This window comes from Uloborus diversus, chromosome 3 (genome assembly GCF_026930045.1).
Source record: "Uloborus diversus isolate 005 chromosome 3, Udiv.v.3.1, whole genome shotgun sequence".
NCBI classification, from domain to species: domain Eukaryota; kingdom Metazoa; phylum Arthropoda; class Arachnida; order Araneae; family Uloboridae; genus Uloborus; species Uloborus diversus.
In genome coordinates this window covers 56564768-56587491 of record NC_072733.1, presented here as the reverse complement: position 1 = coordinate 56587491, position 22724 = coordinate 56564768, and the positions used below count along the sequence as shown (strand labels likewise).

The following is a 22724-nucleotide window of genomic DNA, read 5'->3' as shown; positions in this document are numbered from 1 at the left end:
GTGACTCCCAAAAGTGTTCGTACACTTACGACTTTCAATGAAATAGGATCCTATCCTATCCATTGGTTAGAATTAATATTTCGAAACAGGTATTTAATTATAAGATCTATGATCAATTTTCAACAAAACTACATGAATTTTTTTTTAAAAATATTAAAACTTAATTTTTTAAAAATCAAAAACCAAAAAGTGCCGAAAATTTTATCTCACAAAAGTCTTCGTACACTTTAAAAAATGTCTATATATTATTGAATAATATATATTTTTATTAAGATTTTATTTAGTAGAATATCATGCAGTATCAAAAACACCTGTTAAACGTCTGGGAATAGATTTCATTCCTTTTTTTTTTTTTTTTTTTTGCGTAATTTCTGAGTAAGTGTTCAACCACACTCCGACTCTTACTGTTTCTAGCTCTATTTTCGTTTCAAAACCGTATTTTCGTAATCTAGCCTCCACACATCTCTAAGTATGTTACATTAAGTTCAAATCTGCAGATTGAAGGGGTATTTTCTGAACTTTAGGACAATTCTTGAGGCACTAGACGCAAACGTTGAAAACCGTGTGCTTCTTATCGTTATCTTGATAAAAAACAAAGTTGTTTCAGATAACCAAATTTTTGGCTAAGAGTTTAAAATTGGTTTTTAAAACATTAAATGAACAGCATGATTCATTATTTCATCAAAAAATTCCAAACTACCAAGTCCTGATGCTGATATGCACCCTCACACAAGAATACATTCACAGTCCTGATTAACTGGCCCAACTAAGTTCTTAAGATTAAGTTACTAATTTTTTCTTCTATTTACAATTATACAACAATTTAACCAAAAATGTTGAATTAATTTTTATCTGTAAGTAAGACGTAATTCCGAAACGTTTTCAGCTTATTTATCATTGATTTTGCGACGAATAGCGTTAAGTTTTCTGTTTTTTGCACGGTTAAGAAAGTTTCTGCGGTAAGAAGTCCCATTTAATCAAGCTAATCAGAGAACTTGGAGAACAACTTTAGGTAAAAATTAAATGTAAAAATTTTCATTTAACTCTGCAGAAACTTTTACAGCACTCGGTTGTGTATTTTCATGATTTTTTTAAACTGTAAATCTCCGATCACGCTTTGTCAACTTTGCCGGTTGACCTTTTCTTACCTTGTTTTCGGTCCGATTCGTTTCTGTGAAGCATTTTATCAAGCACGTTACTATAGAATGGAATAAATTAACTAATTTAGAGACATTTCAAACCAATTTACCGCTACTTTGAGGGAAAAATTCAAATTTCGAATGGTGTTTGTGTTTTTTTACGAATACCAGCCATTTTAAAGTAATAAGCACAATATTAATGAATAAATAAACAAAAAAAAATGAAACAAAATAACTTTTAAGAGTCAACACAACGCAAAAATAATAAAAAACGTCATATGATAGTTTTAATCATGAATTTAATCGAAAATATTTGAGAATACGATGACTTTCGAGATGTATTATTTCTCCGTCTCTTCGTTTTTGACCCATTTCAAAAAGAAGATCCGTCAGTATTTTGAAAAAACTACAGTGTTTTATTTAGAATGACATAGGAATGATGTAAAAAAAAAATTGAACTTCATATTCGAATTCAGTTTCGCGTGATTTTGCTAAAAAATTTCAGAGGGTACGAATACTTTTGGAAGCCACTGTCTCTCGTACTGAAGTATGAAATTATCCCGCCTACACTATCTTATAACTTTCAATATGCGATTATATGAGCAATGTTGGCTTACATACTTCTTTCAGGCATAATTCATAAATATAAATTATGTTTTACACTAAAAAAAAAAAGGCTTCTTTACCAAGTGTGTTTTTAGCTTTTATTTCAATTATTACAATATTCCCAATGTTCCTCTAAGTTCCAGGTTTGTTTCTTTTGTTCAAAATCTGGGGGGGGGGGGGGGGGGGCATCTGTAACTGGTAGCTTTTGATTTTTTCACTGTGCAGTCATGGAATTGCATAGATGATGAATCGCTCCAACGTAACTTCACGACGTCGTCAAGTATCTCCCAAATGGGAGATTGTTTCTTTGAGCTATCATTAACTCACACATAAAATTTTAAATATGTTTTATCCAAAACTATCACCACCTTTTATATCCAATTTAACGGATCAATAATTTTATGTTGAGCAATTTTGATCACATGCAAGTTCCTAAGGTGGCCACCTTGAGAAAACAAATTCTAACCGCAGTGCCGGATCTAGGAATTTTCCGAGGTGGGGCAAAGCTTCAGAATGCCGCCCCCCCCCCTCTTAACACGCACATCCATCTTGCTTAAAATTTTTCTATCAAGTTGCATTTTCGTAATTTTAATGAACTGTAAATTGTGATATAGTTAGATTAAAAATTCATTTTATACTAAAAATGTTATGAACATTTTTTTTTGTTAGAACGGATTTATAGTGTAACACAAATTGCAAATAAAAATCCTCTCCGCCTCCCCTTTTTTCCGAAAACGAGTTTAGTATTCACATACGAATGCTTTGCTTTTAATCAGCCAGTTTCCGCCATTACACTGCTCTTCCGCTGTAAGTGGATGGCCACCCTCTAAATCTTTAACGTGTATTGAATAAGGAATACAAGTAGTCAGTGGCGTATTGGGTCGACAATATGTACCGGGAAAAACACTTGACCGGCGCCTTGCCCTATTTTCGTAACTCCCCCACATCCCTCCTCCACCAAGCTCAACTCATAAATTAAAATTGACGAATTTCCTATCAGAGGAGTAGATAATCTTCAGCGCCCTCGGATAACTGAAGCTTTTGTGCCCCCTCGCGTTTGTCGAAATGAGAGAAAGTTTCTTTTTTAACTTCCTTCGGTGATATTAGAAAGAGGGGTGTTCTGGGGGGGGGGGGAGGGGAGGGTATGCTCAACTGGAAATTTTTTGTAATTGAAGTCCAAAATACGATTGTAGGAAAATCTTAGACAACGTGAGTAAACGGGGGAGGAATGAGGTTTGAGACTCTTCTTAGAAATTTTTCGAAATATGTCTCAAATATGCAATACAGTAAGCTATCTTAGGCGAAGTTAGAAGGGTTGGGTTTCGGAAAATTTCGCCCGGAATTTTTTCCATATTACAGTCTTAAAAACGAAAATTCAGACGTTTTTTCAGCAATTTTGGAGCAATGCTGAGTTCAGAGGTTCTCCTCCAGAATATTTTCAAAACTAGGTTCTAGAAACAAAATTCATGATGTGGGAAATGAGTTGTTCAGAACTTTTCTCCGGATTTTTTTTTGAAATTAAAGTCCTGAAACCGTAATGTAGACCGTCTTTGATGATTTCAGGAATGAAGATTGGGAATTCTCCTCCGATAATGTTTACAAATTCAAGTCCTTAAAGATAAAAAAGAGACTTTTTTTAAGAATAATGGGCAGGAATAGAGTATGGGGCACATTCGCGGAAATTATTCAAAATTGAAATCCTAAATACGCCTTCGTCTGTCATACTTTGATGACATCAGTTGAAAACATGGATTTCGATTACTTTCCCTGGAAATTTTTTCAAAATTGAGGTCTTAAATCGGAATTTTTAGACGATCTTTAATGAGGGTGAACATTGCGTTTGAGGGGTTCTCCCCGAAAAATTTTGAAATTGAAATCACAAAAACGTAATTTCAGACTTAAGCTATCTTTGATAACCTGAATAGCCCAGTCAATAAAGGTTTCGAGTCGCAACTAATTTAGGGAAAGCTGAATTTTTGCTGGATGTTAGCACACCAAGTATACACTAAAAAAAACCCGACCCCCTCCCCTCTTTCATTCCTCTCCATCCTCTCCGAAACATTACAAGAGCAGTGCTATGATTATAACATTTTCGTGTCGCAACTAATTAAGAGAAAGCTGAATTTTCGCAGGATGTTAGCACATAAAGTATGCACTAAAAGAACACAAAGTCCCGACCCCCACCCCTCTTGCTTTTCTCCCCACCCCCTCCGAAACATTGCAAGAGCAGTGCTATGATTATAACATTTTCGTGTCGCAACTAATTAAGAGAAAGCTGAATTTTTGCAGGATGTTAGTGCTTAAAGTATACACTAAAAAAAACACTAAGTCCCGACCCTCACCCCTCTTGCTTCCTCCCCCACCTCTTCCGAAACATTGCAAGAGCAGTACTATGATTATACACTTTTCGTGTCACAAAAAATAAGGGGAAAGCTTTTTTTTTTTGCAGGATGTTAGTATTTAAACTTTACACTAAAAAAATCAATGTACCTCCCCCCCCCTCCCCCCCAATCCTCCCGAAACATTCCAAGAGCAGTACTATGATTATACGCTTACAGCTCAAAAATCAATCATGTTACTGAAGAGTTTCTTTTTTTATTACCACCAGAGTCTTGTGTTTACCACCAGATTCAAACTTCGCTAGGTTTTAAACTTCCCCCAAAAGAGTCGGGTTGTCAATTTACTTCAAGCAACAGACTGCTTCCTAAGCTCATGGAGATTACCACTGCTCTAAGTGCACTTCTCCAACTAATATCTTGCAATTGTAAAACTTTATGAGTTACAAACTGTATGTGTTGTAAAGCTTGATTCCATTGCACGTCAGTGTGTGGACACTGTAGTGCAATGCAGTGTAACAATATTTTCGGACCAAACCAACGAAATATTAGAAGATGACCCCTTATAAAAGACTAATAATAGTAACCAAAAGTAATATTAAACAGTAATAATATCCGCTGCGAGGAAATAATCAGTTGAAGTATACTACAGTGAAACTTGTGAAAGTTGACCACTTGCGGTGCACTATTTTAGTGGTCAAACTTAAACAGGTGGTCAACTTATAAATGTTAATTCATATGATATAGGACTAATTCTGTACCTGAAAAAAGCAGTCAACTTAGACAGGTGGTTAACTTACAAGGGTGGTCAACTCTTGAAAGGTTTTACTGTATCCCTTATTTATTTAATGCAAGACTTAAATAGTTAGCCAAACATTGACATTATTTTGCAGACTACTATTGGTGACACAAACGAACTATAAGCTTTGCTGACAAAAAATTGTACAATGGTAGTAAAACGTAAAGTGAACGTCATTATATTGTCGCTCCATTTCAACTAAATGACTGTCATTAAATTATTACCTACAAATTTTTTCCAAACATTTCTTCCCAAAACGTATAGATTAAAAAGCTGTAATTTGTTGAAGTTACTTTTTGTAGTGAGTTTTCTGTATATGATTAAGTTATTAAAATAGTGAAACTGAGCTATCTGCATAAAAAGTGTTATGTAATATAATTTGTTTATAAGAGTGGTCCTCAACATTTTCTTCCAGAGAGCCGCATGTACAAGTAAAATCGTTCTCGCGGGCTAAAGCACATATAAAATTTCAAAATATTTTACTCTTTTCTAAATGAAATGGAAAAATACGGAAAAGGAAAAAAAATTGCAAATTAATAATTGTTGTTATCATTACTCGATGCTTATTTTGTTGAATGCAACTTGTTTTTCAGAAACCTATTTCTAAATATTTGACTCCTAATTTGTAACATTGTCATTAATCGCACTCTTCGAGTTGTAACGTTTTAAAACGACGGGACACAAGGATCAGCTTCGCGGGCCGGATGTGACCCCCGTGCCTTAGGTTAGGCACCACTGGTTTATAATATTATTAGGAATGAAATAAAAAAAGGAACTCCCCGGTAACATCATTAATTTTTGAGTTGTAAGCGTATAATTATAGTACTGCTCTTGCAATATTTCGGAATGTTTGGGGGGGGGGGGAAGCAAGAGGGGGGGGGGTTGGGACATTGATTCTTTAATCGATAGTTTAAGTACTAACATCCTGCAAAAAAAAAGCTTTCCCCTTATTTTTTGCGACACGAAAAGCGTATAATCATAGTACTGCTGTTGCAATGTTTCGGAAGGGGTGGGGGAGGAAGCAAGAGGGGTGGGGGTCGGGACTTTGTGTTTTTGTAGTGTATACTTTAAGCACTAACATCCTGCGAAAATTCAGCTTTCTCTTAATTAGTTACGACACGGAAATGTTTTAATCATAGCACTGCTCTTGTAATGTTTCGGAGAGGGTGGGGAGGAAAGCAAGAGGGGAGGGGGTCGGGACTTTGTGTTTTTTTAGTGTATACTTGGTGTGCTAACATCCTGCAAAAATTCAGCTTTCCCTAAATTAGTTGAGACAAAGCCTATTTTTTTACCTTCATTGACTGGACTAGAAAGGAAGAAATTCAGATCAGGTACTCATCCTCGGCAATGTTTCGAAATTGATGTTCAAACTTCTAAAAACTTTAGACGAGGTCTTATAAACTTGTGACAGGATTCACGTTGACGGAAAGCTCTCCCACAAAACACAAGAGGAGGCTCTCCCACAAAGTTTTTTAATTGATAACTTGGAAACGCTGTTTTAGACGTTTATAAATGTGTGGTACAGTCGGGAGTGTTCCCTGGGCTGCCGCGAAGTTAAAAAAAGTAGAAGGTGTACAGGGGTGGATACAAAGACAGTTTTTTCAGGAGCAATGGACAGTAAAAAGCAGGGCAGGATTGGACCCCTCAAAGGAGCGCATGATATTTCTCAACCTATTTACCCATTGTAGATGTATACAACGAGGGGAGTAAGGGAGGAGAAAATGTTTTCGCGTGTCATTGCTCATTACTAACTACAAAATTTCTTGCATAGGTGTTCCCACGAGAGGGGCATTAAAATTTTATTTGGGAGTTTCGGGGTATTTTTTTTTGGGGGGGGGGGGAGTTGTCTTTCTTAGGATTATAATGTTTTTACCTGCTATCTTTTTTTTCTAAATTGACCTTAAGAGAGGGAATTTTATTAGAAGAGTAGTGCAGGGTTTCCCTTTTAGTGAGATATGTAATGCTTTAAAATTTAGGGGGTCCGGAGCTCCCCCGGAGGAAATTTTCAAAAAACGATGTAAAATTATGCATTTTGAAGCCTTATAAGGGGGAAATCGTCACTACAAAAATATCAGAAAATAAAATGGATCAACTAAGTTTTTTAAGGTATATACTTCAACTGAAAATTAAGATACACACAGTAAAAATTGTTTTGGGGTCGACAAATCAATGGCTGCAGTCGACAGAGAGATAGAGCCACGGAGGAGAAAAGATAATACTTTGTTACCTCTGTTACATCGGCTTTCGGTGTGATTAGTCTTAGAACAACCCTCCAACAGTGGCGCAATTTTTTTTTTTTTGAGCATATTAAAAATTCTAGAAATTGAAACTTTAAAAACGCGATTATACGCCATATTTATTGACTTTTGGTTAAAAAATGGAGCTTCAGGGAGTGACCCCGATCTTTTTTTTTTTTTTTCAATAGATCGAAATCAATTATTCCTCCCCCCTCCAAATTTTCGAAATTGAAGTTTCAAAGACGCAATTGTCAACAAATTTTGAAGATTTTACGAAAAGGAGGTTCTGGAGCTCTTCCCTGAAATTTTGTTCGAAATTATGGTCTTTAAACAGAAGGAATATTTTGTATTCAGGGGCTATTCCGCTTTTTTTTTCCAAGTGTAGTCTAAAGAACCTAATTTTATATAATTAGAGGAAGGTGGTTCGGGGACCCTTGCCCGTATATTCTCCTTAATTGACGTCTTAAAAACGCTATTGTAATACCATATTTTGTAATCCAAGAGCCGGTAAGTTTTCGAAATTAAAGCTCCAAAAACGCAATTTTCGAACTTTCTGGGCATTTGGGGGTGTCCCCATAAAATTTTGCGGAATTGAAGATTTGGAAACGAAATTTAAGATGATACATAATGCTTTCGGTGGGGGGGGGGGGAGCTTCGGAAGAGTAGCATTTCGAAGACTTTCTTATTTACAGTCGAACTAGAAAAAAAGGAAAGGAATGGGGGAGGGGGGGGATAATTAACTGACCAATAAAAAGTAACTATTGAATATTTTTCATTCAAAGATTTTTTTAAAATAAATTAAGATTTCCCCCCGACAGTATTATTGTTTTTCTTTTTTAATTAAAATCACTTTGTTTTCCCCAATACGTGTTATTCAATAATGAAGAACGGTTTTAAAAAACATTCAACTCAGCATTCTGGGGAGGTCTGTGACGCTGTGAGCCCCCCTTCTGGTTACACTGACTGAGACACTGCCCTCCAACCAAAAAATCTCTAATAATTGCATAGAAATTTTGCCAAAGGAACCTGTAAAGCTTTTATGACATTTCTACTTTACCTGATTACATGACTGATGTCATTGATTTTACTGCTTCTTTTGAACGAATTAAAATAATACTGATTACCGATACACAATTTATAACATTAAATATTTCATTATAATAAAAGGAAAATATCATTCTTTTGGATCTAAAATTATGTTTAAAAAATGTGATTACCGTATCATAGCGTACAAGAAATTGCTCTTTTAATCAAATTATTACCACATCCAAACCTAAAGTAACATGGCTAAACATAAACATAAAAACGTAATATAATGGTATCTGAAAATAACGGAAAATCTATAAATAATTGTTAACGAATTTTACGAAATAAGTAAATGAGCTGAAGTCAATAATGGCAATTGTGGAATCAGATAAGAGAAATTATGAATTATCAATATATGTACATAAGGATGCTTCTTTAAAAGGAAAAGCGGACATTTTCCTAAAAAATAAGTAAAAGGTTATCATAAAGTTTAAAGGAATAATTTAATAAATATCTTCACAATGATAAAAGTCGTCTCATTTCTTGACTTCACAGAGTTCATCAATAACTTTTTCATCGTAAATTGTAAAAAGTTTCTGTTATATCCTGTCTTTTCAAAATTCAAGCTGGCAAAAACGGACCCTTCAAGAAACTATTCGCCTACAACAGAGCATAAAAAATGTCCTTAAGGACCTGAGAAAATGGGGGAAGGGGGCAGCCCGGATCTACGTAACCGCAGACGCCGCAGTACGGGGAGCGGGGCACACCGCAGAGGGACCCACGGCCCGAGAGACAAAAGAATCTTTGTTAAAATAAAAAATGTGTGCTCAAATTTAAAAAGGTGAAAATATTTTCAACATTATTATAAAAATCAGGATATAAGCCCCTCATAGCTGCTCAAAACTTTAAACAAATATTAAATAAAAATAAATTTAACATTTAAACAAATGAGCTCATAATTATGGTAGAAATATTGAAGCGGTCAAAAACAAACAATAGAGAAGTTGCAACCTATTAAATGTTCATATTTTGGCTATTGGATATTGTTAATTGACCCTCAAAACTAAAAAATTCACCATCGCCGAATTTTAAAACACCGTGATTGATTTTTAATGAATTTTTAAAAATCCACGCGCAAAAGTGCGCTTTTCTGAGACGTCACGAGCTTACGTCACAGGGCACTAATGGGCAGCCTTCCGCCGAAGATCCCTTGTTTTCGCAAGGGACATTTTGAGCGCGCTGATATTTTTATTTTTTAGAAATTCAATAATTCTTTTGAACACACTATGGAGGCCGGATTCGTTAAAGCACTATCTAAATAATCTTCCTCAAGTAACATTAATGATGATATTCGAATATTTCCGAGAGGATGAGAGGTTTAATGTTCAAGAAACGGTAGGAGTTAAATGCGAGGTGATAAGCCTTTTATGCCGGCTCCACACTCTCCAACGAGAGCACAAGACAAAGACAAGGGGTAGAGTGTGGATGGGGAACTCGGTGCCTCTTGGTGTCTCTCGCAAATGTCTCGCGTTGCCTCCAGTAAATGTCGGTAAATTGTTCCCGAGTCAAAGGAGCGCGAGAGGCTACTGCAGCGCCATCTGTCCGCCGCGCGGAATTTGCTTTGTTTTGGTTTTCAGAAAGCAAATCGCAGTTCGCCATGTCTAATAATTAGGTTTGGAACAACTCTTTGGAGTTAAAATTTTTGGAAATTTTTCAAACAGAGCCTATAATTTGGAACGCAAAGCACACGGATCATAAAAATAAGCAAAAGGTTTGATGCATGGAATCGCATTTCTTCTGGCTGCTTCTTATGTAAAATGACTCCTTGTTTCCAGATACGACCACCTTTCCCCCATCTCGCCCCCCTTTTAGATTTTCCCTCACCCCTTCTTTAAATCAGAGCCATTTTTTTAAAACTTGGAGTGGGAAAAGAGCATTACAATAACCGTAAACATTACCCTGAATGACTAGAGATGTGCAAAGCTCAACATTTTGTGCATATGTAGCAACAAATAAAACTTGCCCCCCCCCCAAATTCAAAAAGGGGGGATTTTCTACAAAAATCTGTACGTGTAGGAGGAAAACGGAGATCATATTTGGGTTCAGGGGGTCAATTAGCAGAAGAATCAGGCGGAATAGCCTCAGAATCATTTGAAAGTTTTTTTTGGTGCGCAGTGTGTTTGGGGGGGGGGGGAGGAGTGCCCCCATGTTTTCCTTTTTGCCACACATGCACAAGATTTTGAGCTTTGCACATCTCTTACGGTTAATGTTTACAGTTAATATAATGCTCTTTTCCCCTTCCAAATAAAAAAAAAAAATGGCTCTGAATCAGAGGAGGGGTATGGGAAGTTCTAAAAAGGGGGGCGAGATGGGGGAAAGTGGTCGTATTGGGAAACAAGAGGTCATTTTACCTTAGAATCAGCCAGAAGAATGTCTTTTCGAATGAAAACCTGCGATTCAACTCGTATGCAACGCGCCACATGCACAAGACACTTTTTTTTAAAATTTCTTTTACATCGCGAAAGTTTTTTTGGATATAGGAGTCATTCATAGAAGAGAGTCTTATAACTCTCATTCTGCACCGAAATTTTTTTTACAAACATCTTTTTTAAAAAAAATGAATAAAAAGATCGTTTTTCGTTATTTTTCTAATATTGGGGGGGGGGGGGGGTATACACCCCAAGTCCCCCGTTTTGCGATCGGTGTCCATAATCTTGGAACTGTGAACTTCTCTTGCCCATCAAAACTATTATTAGCAGTTAATATAAAGCTCCTTTCACCTCCAAAAAAAAAAAAAAAAAAAATACTTGCTCTAATACTAAGGAAATTTTTAAAAAACTTGGGGGGGGGGTACTTTAATAAAATTGGGACGTATAGGAGGAAAACGGAATTCATATTCGGATTCAGGGGGTCATTTTACATAAGAATCAGCCCACAAAATGTCAGAAGCATTTCGAAGGGGGTTTTTTTTTTGCCGCACAGTGTAATTCAATGCTATGAAAATCATGAGTACAGATCTTTATATTTTATTTTTATAACTAAATTGTATAATATTGTGGCCATTTTTGGTTGTAATCTTAATTTTTAAATTCACATTTGTTGTTATAAAACAGTTTCATAAAAATAGCGAATAAACATATTTGTCAACCACCATCTCTTCTTCCTCTACTTCTTTTTTGCCTTCTTGGTGTTGTAAATGTGTAGGTAGTTGTATGTAAAAAGAATACAGGCACATCGCAAAATCTGCATCTACTTCGTGGTCCATTTTGTAAACAAACAAGCGGATTGACAGTTGAAACGCGCGCGAATGCTCGTGACATCACCGGCTTCTGCGTGCGCAAACACCTCGCCCGAGAGTGTGAACGGGTCTCTCGTTCAACGCTTCCCTCTCCATGACGTCACAGATCTCTCGGCAAAAAAAACCTCTCGTGCTTTTCAGGGAGAGTGTGGAGCTGGCATTACGTTTCGTCTTCGAAGTCAACTTCGAAGCACGTCGGCTTCTCCCGTATCGGAAGAGCGCATGACGTCACTTCCTATGCCATTTGACGTCACAAGCGCTTGAACTTTAAAAATTAATTAAAAAAACTACTTATCGTATCGCAAAATTTTTTCCACCTATGATGTTCATACATGTTACTCTATCATATAAAAATAAAATTGAAAAATCGAAAGCTTCCCTATTACTCGTTTTTAAAAATTAGCGATTAAAGAATTGCCGTAAAACTTATGCACTTCAGAATTTCCAGGTGTCAGGATAAGAGAGTAGAAAAATCATCAAAGGGAAAAAAATATTTTTTATGCGACAAAAAAAGAGGAGGGGGGAATCAGAGCAACGGGAAGTCTTCATGGGGGCGCCACGCCAGCGCCACGAAATTTGCAATTACTTCACTATAAAAGAATTATGAAACTATTGAAATATTCCGTAGTGCTCCTGAATCATGAATAACACTAAAGGGCTGTGAAATGCTGTTATTTCTGTTTTATTAATTTTTCGCTGTTAGTTATGATTAGTTATATCAGTGGCGAGTTCAGGGAAGGAGCTACGTGTTTTTTGTGTGTGTGGCTGCAGTCTGCTGCCGCACTCCCCGCCCGCAAATTTGATGAAACCAAAGTTTTTGCTTTTCTTTTACTTCATTGGAACCGGCATCAAGACGATATAAAAAAATTCGACCTCAGTCCCCCCCCCCTCCCGGAATAAAACCCTTGCCTTGCCACTGAGTTATATAGTGAAGGGCGCTATAGGAAGGTTAGATGTTCAAAATAGGCGCCTTGGTTCACAAAATCTTGTAACCACGGTAATAGACAAAAATTTAAATGGAAAGATGTATTAGTTTCATTTGAGTTCAAGTCGGTGCTACTTATTGTACTATAAAAAAAAATCCTATGAAGTAGTACGGTCGTCTAACTTGTTCATTTCACACAATAAATCTTATGGTAAATGGCGCCGTAATATCCAGAACAAAATCCTATTAAAAAAAAAAAGACTTAGACACCGGCGCACTAAGGACACCGGAGCACCGGGAATTTTCCCGGTATCCCGGCGGCCCAGTACGCCACTGCAAGTAGTACTCGTAGTTTTTGAAAGGGAAATGCTAATATTCGAAGGGGTGCCTACAAGGGGTTCATGGCACAGCACTGTTGAAATTTTTAGGGGAGTTCCATCCATTCAACAGGAATTTTATCTTATTCTGTGGACTGTTGTTTTTGGGGAATGCTCCGTGGCATTTGAAGGGGTGAGTAAAGCCCTCGACGGATCCAGGGCTTTAGGGGTGAGCAGGGCCGTCGCTAGGTCAGAAAACTTTGGGGTACATATTTGTCAACACGTTTCTATATGCAGAGAGAGAAGATTCAGCTTCTCTTGTTTAGCAGGGTACCATGTTACTCGACTTTAGTACCAATAATATGAACTTAATCGTAAGAAGTTTAAAAAAGGCATTTTCAGATTTATATTTTATGTTAGGGGGGAGAGGAGGTTCCTGATAATTTTTCAAATTTGAAGTTCCAAAATATAACAGTACATTTCATTCGATTACTTCCAGGAAAGGGGGGTTCGAGGAAAATTTTCAAGACTAGTTCGAAAAACAGTTTTACACGATCTATAGTAATGGTAGGGGGGATTCAGAGGTCATCCCTCGATAATTTTTCGAAATTTGAACTTTAAGTACGCAATTGTAAAGTAGCTCCAATTGTGACAGGAGAGGGGGGAGGAGGGTTCGGGAACTCTCCCTTGGAAAAATTTTTAAATTATAGTTCAAAAAATGCAGTTTTAGACAATGTATAGTGACGTTAAAGGAAGAAGAGTTTCGATGGCTATCCCTAGAAATATTTTGAAGTTTAAACCTGAAAAACGCAATTGTAGGTTTTCTTTGTTAAAAGTCGGTGCACCTTCATTTTCTTGAAGTTAATGCTTCGAAAACGTAATTTAAGCTGGTATTAGATGACAGAAGGAGTAGTTTTCAAGGGGCTTGAGGGCAGAAATTTTTCGTAATGAAGCACTGAAAACGAGATTAAAGACATTTTTTATGATGTTGGAAAGAGAAAGAGGGAGGTGTTCTCCCGAAAAATTTTCTGGTTGTAGAAAACGCAGTTTTGGAATATCTTTGGTAATTTTAATGGGAGGAGGGGTTTGGAGTCCACCCTTGTCAAATTTTCGAAATTGAAATTCCATTAACGCAATCAGTAGCGGATTTTAGGAGGGGGCAAGGGGTCCGTGACCCCCCCCCCCCAAAGGATGAATTAATTTAACTATTTTATTTATTATTTTTTAATTGATTTCTCTTTTGCATTTTTTATATTTTTGTAGTTAATTAAAAAGAACACAAAACACACACACACAGCATATTTCGAATAAAAGCATTTTTGTTTACTAAAGAAGTAATACTGGAGTCAGAGGCATAGAGTGGCAGAATGCATTTAACTCACTGCTTTCGAATTCAAGGGAACGTGTTGTCGCGATTCGTTCACTAATTCTTACTTGATGGAATCAATAATTAACATTTTTTCAAAAAATGTGTAGGTGCACCTAAAAGAGTCATTTTGATCCAAGAACCATTTGCGAAATAATAGATTTTTTTTTTTTTTTTTTCAGCTTATCAAAAATGCAAAATGAAAGAAATCATATGGCAGTTCCTTGAAAAAACCATGATTATTAATGGAAACGGCATGTAGTATCAATATTTTATCTCAACTCTATCATGGCTTTAAAAACAAATCAGCAACTGCTTTGAAATTCATTCATAAATAGTTTCTGAATTCTTCAATAAAACTTATATGTTATGAAGTTATGATTTTAATGATCAAATAATATTTTATAGTTAAAATATGAATCTATACTAATATTATAAAGAGAGAGGGTTGATTTTTGTGTGTTAATATGTTCGAGGTAATCTCCGGAACCACTGCACTTATTTGAAAAATTCCTTCACTATATGAAAGGTGCTTTCTTACTGAGTAACATAGGCTATAGTTCGAAAAAATTCGATAAATAGTTCTTTTTTATTCCAATTTAGGCCCAAATTTCACATAAATTCCCGAATATGGAAGTGAAAAATTACTTGAGCATATTAATATTATATATCGTTGAAAAGGGTAGAATTTTACGCGTTCCTAACAATTTGTATCAATGCTCTAACTTAATTACGGAGGGAGTAATTTGCATTTTAACTCGAACTTTTTTAGGTTTAGCTGAAATTTAGGCCCTACTTTTTTTCATTAAATTTATGAATAAAAAGTGAAGGAATTGTCCCACAGTTTTCTTTTTGACACCATTGGAAAAAGTGACATTTTTTACTCCAGATCTCTCTCGACCCGTGGTTGAAAAACTTAGCTTCTATCTTCAAAGGAAAAAAAGTTACAAACGTTTTTAAATAAAGTTCGAAAAATGTCATTTTGATTCATGTGGTCAACCATTTTATTTTCGCGTTTCCCCGGTTACGCTTTTTGAATCCATTGTTTCTTTCCTTATTTTGCGTTCAATTTCTTAAACTTATTTTATTTCGTGTTTCCGTGGTTACGCTTTTAAAATCCATTTTTCCTATTTTAATTTCTTAAAAGTATTTTAATATCTGTCGTCATTGTTTGGAAGGGTAATTTTGCATGATGTTTTTTTTTTCTTTTATTTAAGCCTGATTGTTGAATGTATGTTACTTGACACAGTTTTTATTCTCAAGGTAGACCGGGCAAAGCCGGGCAACGCAGCTCATAATATATAAAGATTTGAAAGCTACTGTTAAAGTGATTTTATACTTTTGTTTGTTTGGCGAAACATTTATTATTGCCAAAGAAAAAACATCCGCTTCACTCGCAAAAGGGTTGGGTTCCGGTAGCGTGGTCGCTTGACGCGTTAAGCAGTTCAGTGTAGGATTATTGTTTTAAAGCAACCGCAAATGTAATTCATTGCTTTGGCGATTTGTTTTTGAAAGAAAAGAAACTTTTGATTTGTTTTTATCCGAGTGAAATGTACGACATTTTCTTCTTTTTTTCTGACGATGATTTTTGAATGTTCCACGGAATGTTTTTTTTTTTTTTTTTGAGCAATCACGATTGCTTATTATTTTCATTTGACCGTCTTTGATGTTCCGTGCCTTTTTCAACCACCACCGCCACCTGCAGGCGCGGCTCCGTCCTCCGGTAGCCGCTCCTGGTCGGTGGCGTCCATGTCCTAGACACACACACGCTCATACACATACGCACTCACACACATACACACACGCCAACGTACATACACACAGGTCTACACACACACAAAAGCCTACACATACACAACTAATACACACGTCTCTGTTCAACAGGAGGGTAGACTTGGAGGGACAAGAGCCGTGTCTAGAAACAAGTGAGTAGAGTAGTAACCAATGAGTAGGGTCCTGTCGCAACTGGTGATTGCGAAAAACATAATTTGAATTCAAAATTTAAGAATTCAAATTAATTTCTTTTTTTTTTTTTTTGTTTTGTTTTTCGTCAGATGGACAGATTATGATAGCGTGGTTGCTGGGCGAGTTTGGCGATAAACAATTGAGTTGCGGAATTATTTTTACATTTGAAACATATTATTTGATGTCTTTTTTTGTTTATTTGGCGAAATATTTTAAATTTCAGTAAAAACCGCTTCACTCGCTAAATAGCGTTTTAAAGCAGCTGTAAATCTAATTTAATGATTTCGGGGTGCGGGTACTGCTAGTTAATTTATAAAAATTCAAATGAGGTATGGGTTTATTTAATAACCTTATCCTCGTGTTACAAACATTATCACAATGTTCCTAATTAAAACCCCGCTCATTGTATAGCATCTTGTGACATTATATTGGGTTTAGAATTTAATTGGCTTGAAAAGTTAAAGATGTTTTCCTTCAACATTCAACGTGTATTAGTGCAGCATAATATTCATGTACTTGGGAAGTAGATTCATTAACCTAAAGAAATCTTAAAAATAAAAAAAAAAAATTTTAAACAAAGTCATGAAAACTGTGTTATAAAACATTGAATGTGTGTGTGTGTGTGTGTGTGTGTGTGTGTGTGTGTGTGTGTGCGGGGGGGGGGGCTATTCAATTTTCCGGGCCCCATCCAAAAGAATTTTCTGTATCTGCCTCTGAACGCAAACGTAGGTGATCTCCAATAATGCTATAGGGGGAAGGGGTTTGGGAGATCTCCCTCGTAAGGGTTTCGGGATCAAAGCCTTAACAATGAAATTTTAGCAGATCTTCAGTGATATTAGGAAGAGGACAGATTCGGGGGAACCCCTAGAAATTTTTTTAAATTGAAGCAGAAAGGACGAAATTTATTTGATCTTGAATGAAGGAATGGGAAGGCATTTCTCATGGGTTACGATGGGAGCACTCTCCTGGAAGTTTTTCGAAATTGCAGTCCTAAATCCTCATGTGCAATCCATCTTAAATGATGTTAGAGCAAAAGATGGGGTTCAAGAATATTTCCCTGGAATTCTTTTGAAACCTAAGTTTCAAAAACTCACTTCCAGGCTATCTCTGGGAACGTAAAAAGAAGAGTTCGGAGTTTTTCACTCTTCCCTCCTTTCAGCTACATCCCTATCTGCTTTTTTAATTTTAATTAGTGACAAACATATTTTGGTAAAACCTTCCCCCAGTTTTCCTTTTTCAAAACCAATTGTCTGCTTGGATTTTTCATAGTAAAATTTTCAATTTCCAGCCTACTGTTTTTATAGGCTGGTGGTAGAAGTGCAAGCATCTGATGCCCCAGAAAAAGGACTTGTAATACTTTGAACGGATGTTGTTCCTTGCTGCGATACCTTAGGTCTTTTTTACACCTCATTACCTTATTTTATTTTCAATTTGTCTCCTGCATCTCTTGATTAAGTTTTTATTCACTTGTGATTTTTACATTCAAACATTCAGAACTTCTAGGGTGAGTACTAGGGCTCTCCCCAAAAAATTAAATTCGATATTTCAAGACGCGCACCCTCTCATTCTCACATTTTTCGTTTTATGTCTAAACAATTGCAAAAAAGTTTCATATGATTTGAGCGACGGCAACCTGTGCCGACTTGCGTCTGAAAGTGTAAAACAGCACTTGTGTATTAGGCCGATTGTTATTTTTTTTTAGAAACTCGAAATTTCACGTTAATAAAACGTTTCTTACTGCCTCACACGTTTCTCAAAACCTTTCATCCAGATTTTGAATATATTGAGGTATGGAAGCCAAAAATTTATCATTTACCACAGAAAATTGACCTTTTCTATTTATCTTTTAAAAAAAATACACATAAATTTAAACAGAATATCAAGTTCATAAATTATTAGCGAACACATTTTCAAATAAATTTTTGCAATTGAATAATACAAAAAAAAAAAAATAACACATTTAAAATGAAAAACTTACCTTAAACATGAAAAAAAAAAACATATTTTTGAGCACTATGTGGGAGACTTAAATATAAATATAAATTATTAGAACAAAGCTTCTATTTAACGCAAATTACCAAGCTTATTGCTTAAATATTTTTCAGCCTGATAATTTCTCAAAATTTATCTGTCATTTTTTAAAAAATATAGGAAAAAAAAAAACAATTTTTTGCAGAAAATTATAAATTCTAGGCCTTGTGCGGGATACCTAAATATTTTCAATTTGGATTTAAAAAAAAAAATGGTATATATGTGGCTATAGAGGCAACGTTTTATGAACATGAAATTTCGAGTTTATAAAGAAAGTTTTTCAATTCGGCATATCAGACAAGTGCTGGCTCACACTTTCAGACTCAAGAAGGCATGGGTTACCTTTGTTCAAATTATATGAAACTTTTTTAACAATATTTTTGACATAAAAGAAAAAATATAAGAGGGTGTGCAACTGGAAAAATCGATTTCCTTCTTTTATTTTTTTCTTGGACACCCTACTGAATATTCATTACAAGATTTTGAATATCTTTGTTGAGCAATCACGATTGCTAATTGTTGTCACTTGACCGTCCTTGACGTTCCGGTTCCTTTTCCAACCCCACTGTCCTCTGCAGGAACGGCTCCTCCGGTCCTGAGCAATGTCCTACACACACGCAAAGTCATACACATACACACACTCGCCCTTACACACATACATGCCAACGTGCATTCACACAGGTTTACGCACAAGCCTACACATACATAACTATACACACGTAACCGCCCAAGAGGAGAGGCAGACTTGGGGGAACAGGAGCTGTTTCTAGAAACAATAACTCCAATGAGCAGGGTCCTGTCGCAGCTCGTAAGTGCGAAAAACCAACTTTGAATTTAAAATTTCAGAATTCAAATTAATTTTCTATATATTTAACTTGTTTTTCTTTTTGCTATTTCAAACATACTTCGGCGATTCATGAATGTTTCTCCACTTAGCGATAATTTTCAGGAGAGTAATTTTCATTAAAAAAAGTCACAATGACAATATGTCGGCGGCCCCTATGAAGTCATCATATTTATTTACCTATTATTATTATTATTTTAACTGAAGGACCATAAACCATTCGTTTGTAAAATCAGGCTTGCCGAGAGACAAGGCATGCTTAATGTTAGTATTGTCGCCGCCTTCTTGCCGTTATGCTAATTTTACTATGCTCACTACTTCAACTCCGATACTAGTGGACATATCATCAAGCATTTCCATTTGCCAAAAAATTATCGGGGGGAAGCAAGCAGTGGGTGCAACCCCTTTGTTTCATTAAATAAATACCTATTTTGAATTTAGTCACTCCAAATCAACACTTTTCAAACTTACGCAACCTAAGTCATCGAAGCCGGCCCTAATTTCAACCTTTTCCAGGGAATATTTCGCAGGAAAAACTTTCACTTTCTATGCGTGGTTACGACTAGAAGGGCGCGGGGGCGTCTTTTTATCGCAAAGTATTTAGCTAACTTGGTTTCTTTAAAGAGCTGGTTAATCAAGATGTCATAATAACTATCTACAAAACTATAACCCAATACACAAAAGCAGAAAAAAAACTATAATACATCCAGCATTTTATTGATTATGATTGATTAACTTATAGGAGAGCTCATAAAAACCTGCACAAAGACCCCCCCCCCCCGCACGCGCGTTTATCATGTCTGTTGAGGATTTCATTTCAGAATAAATACGGGAGATTATTTTATTTATTCTTCTTGCATTACATTTTTATGACTAAGTTTTCACTTTTATTTTGTAATTTCCTCGTATCCAAAGCAAAAGAGAAAAAAGAAAGCGTTAGATACTGTATACACTTTTAAAAATGAATGGCAGCAAAAATATCTTTAATAGCGTTTTTTGAAGTTTTCACTTCCTACAGAATAGGAATAAAAAAATTACATAACAAAATTAGCATTTTTTTTTTAAATTTTGGAACAAAACTATCTCTCTACTTTTTGCGCCTATAACGAAGAGCAATATGTTCATTCGCTTGTAAATGCTGCAACATTAACAGGCTCAGCCCCGCCCCCTCTCTCCCCGTTTCAAAGCAAAGGATGCTCCAGAAAATTTGAATGAAAAACTATTGTATGGTTTTGAGTATATATGTATTTACTTTACCTTGACATCGTAAAATTTGCCGCCCCCTAAAATATGCCGCCATAGGTGGTAGCACAGTGCTTACACCAAAAGCCAGTTGATCAACGAGGAAGCATTCAAAGTTTAGTCGAGTTTTATTTAATTTTACTAAGGACGCGAATCTATTTAAGTGGCTAGTACACGTGTTCCAGTTCAGTCCTACCGAAAGTGCTTACTTATCCCCCTCTGTAACACCTAAAAACGTCTGTTCCAAAGAATCGCTGGCCGTTTGCCGCCCGTTTAACCGACTTCTTTTGTAAAATATGCAGCTGTTTTTTAAAATAAAGGACTGTTATAAGTCAATTTTAACTGTCCGCAAACTAAACGAGAAAGCATGAAATCCAACCTACACATTTTTTATCATATCTGTTTAGTTTTCTTAGTTTACTTTTACATTACTTTCTTTCTTTCTTTTTTTTTTCCAGTTTCATATTTTCAATATTTATTTATTAGAGTATTTTCCAGTCTTAATAAGCCTTTTTTCCCTGCCAGAAGCACCACTCGAATTTGCCGCCCCTGAAGTTGCCGCCCGGGGCAAGAATCCCGGCTTGCCCCCCCCCCTCCCCCCTAGATCTGGCTCTGTTTAAACAACGTAGTAAAGTAACTACGGTGCTGCATGGTATTATAGTATTTTTCAAGATTGAACATTATTCTGTTATCATTTTTCTAAAGCGATGTCAGGACAAGTGAAGTTATAACACCGTAGGATCGTTTGTTGTTTCTTATTTCCTTGTATTTTCTTTGAAATTATTATTTTTCTTTTAACTAAACATTGAATTACTCCTCTAGAGGTAAAAATAGTTTGTCGACAATTTGTGTTACGTTTTAAAAATGAGTTTAGCTCATGGGCCTTTCGAACACTTTTCTCCAAAAATTGACCTACTAGCTAAAATGTTATAATTGTATTGTAATCATAGTTAAAATTGATCTTGCCAAAACCTTTCATCATCTTCCTCGTGTTACTGACGAGTAAGAATTCATCATTGAAAAAAATCAGCCACATAATTTAACAATTTTTTTTTTTTTTTTTTTACGAAACATCAAAGAACCTTAGGCTCACTTATTTTATTGCAATAGAACTCGGATCATGTTTAGCTTTACTTTCTTCACCTCAAGAAAATGATTTTTCTTTCTTATTTTAACGACATTTTTTTAAACTTAAAAATGTGCATTGAATGTTATTTTTGGGGGAAAAGTGCATCTGCATTTGTCTCAAAATGCTTTTTCATTAATTACACTGTAATGCGAAATGTCTGTTAGAAAATAGGAGCATAAACAGTTAAAATGTACCAAAAATTAGCACATAAAACATTATTACAACAGAAATTTTACCACTGTTGATGAAGTCGATTTGTTTCTCTTTTACTGCCATTTGATAACGAAAAAAACACTTCCGAAATTCTAGTTGTTTTAATGTCCCAAAAATCTTATAATGTTTACATATTTCATAATGTGGGTGCGTCAAATAAGGTCGTGTAGACCAATATAAGGTCCACCCTCTATATTTTCTATGAATGATAGCAAAATATCGCTAGATCGGGTTTTTATCGTCACCAGAAAGCCTAACCGATGGTAAAGCGTTATCAACAAGACATTTGTTATCAACAGGCAAAAGTGTAGCAACCGTTATTACAAAAGAGTCTTCTCAAAATCGCCCGATTTTACATGGTTCACTGCAGTTTACTAGTATAAAAAATGTTAATTGTTTTAGAAAGCCGTATCATGTAGTTGACGAATCAAAAAAAAAAACTGTCGCTGTGATCCGACATTTTTTCCGGTGATATGATGGCCCTAGAAAAGTAGACTGTAACCCACTAAGGCCGTGATGGACTCCGGTGTCTTTATTAAGACATTGAAAGGTCGAGTGGAGGTTATAACCCAGTGCTGTAGGAGAAGAGTGGGTACAGTGAGAACCGAAAATGCAACTACATTTTTTGTTAGTAAAAAAAAAAACAAATCAATTTCTTTCAATACATTATTTGTCACTGCAATAGGTATTACAAAAGTGAATCTAGGAAAAACTGAATTCACGCAAACGAAAAAAAATAAATAAATGATAATGAAATGCAAACTGTTCCCCCGTACTAGGGAACAGTGAGACACATTTTTTGAATTTGCAAATTTCAAAAGAATCCAAATTTTCATAGAAAATCATGAGTGATTTTTGCCGTTTGGTTTAGGTATGAGCTACATCCTTTGGAAGATAACTTTCATATCGTCGTGACACACATTAGTGACATCAACTGCGTATTTGTTTTAGTGATGTTCCGGATATCCGTATCCGTATTCGCGGATATCCGAGGGAAAATAAAGATCTGTATCCGGATCCGGATCCGTTACTTTTTTGACGGATCTTAAACGGATCTTTTCTATTCTAAAAATTCTTAAATATTTGAATAAAAGACTATTAAATTCCGTTTCAATTAGGTTTTATTCCCTATTTAAATTATAAGATAATGTTTCCGACGCCAATTCGTACCCCCCCCCCCCCCCCCCCCCCCCCCCCCCCGTCGCAAAAAGGAAGGTATAGTAAGTTTTAAAAATGTGTATATGTGCGTCT

At 35.8% G+C, this 22724-nt stretch overlaps 1 protein-coding gene across 7 annotated transcripts in view; it reads right to left on the bottom strand.

Moving 5' to 3' along the window:
* Window positions 1-22724, bottom strand: part of LOC129218433 (gamma-butyrobetaine dioxygenase-like) — a 94547-nt gene that overhangs the window by 35760 nt on the left and 36063 nt on the right. Inside the window, exon 1 of one of the 7 annotated variants that reach the window (XM_054852695.1) lies at window positions 20147-20390. The exons of the other annotated variants lie outside the window; for them this stretch is intronic. Within the exon in view, the coding sequence (XP_054708670.1) occupies window positions 20147-20189 (43 nt within the window). The 5' untranslated portion in view covers window positions 20190-20390. Of the gene's footprint in view, window positions 1-20146; window positions 20391-22724 lie in introns of those variants that run through there. 7 annotated transcript variants of the gene reach the window in all.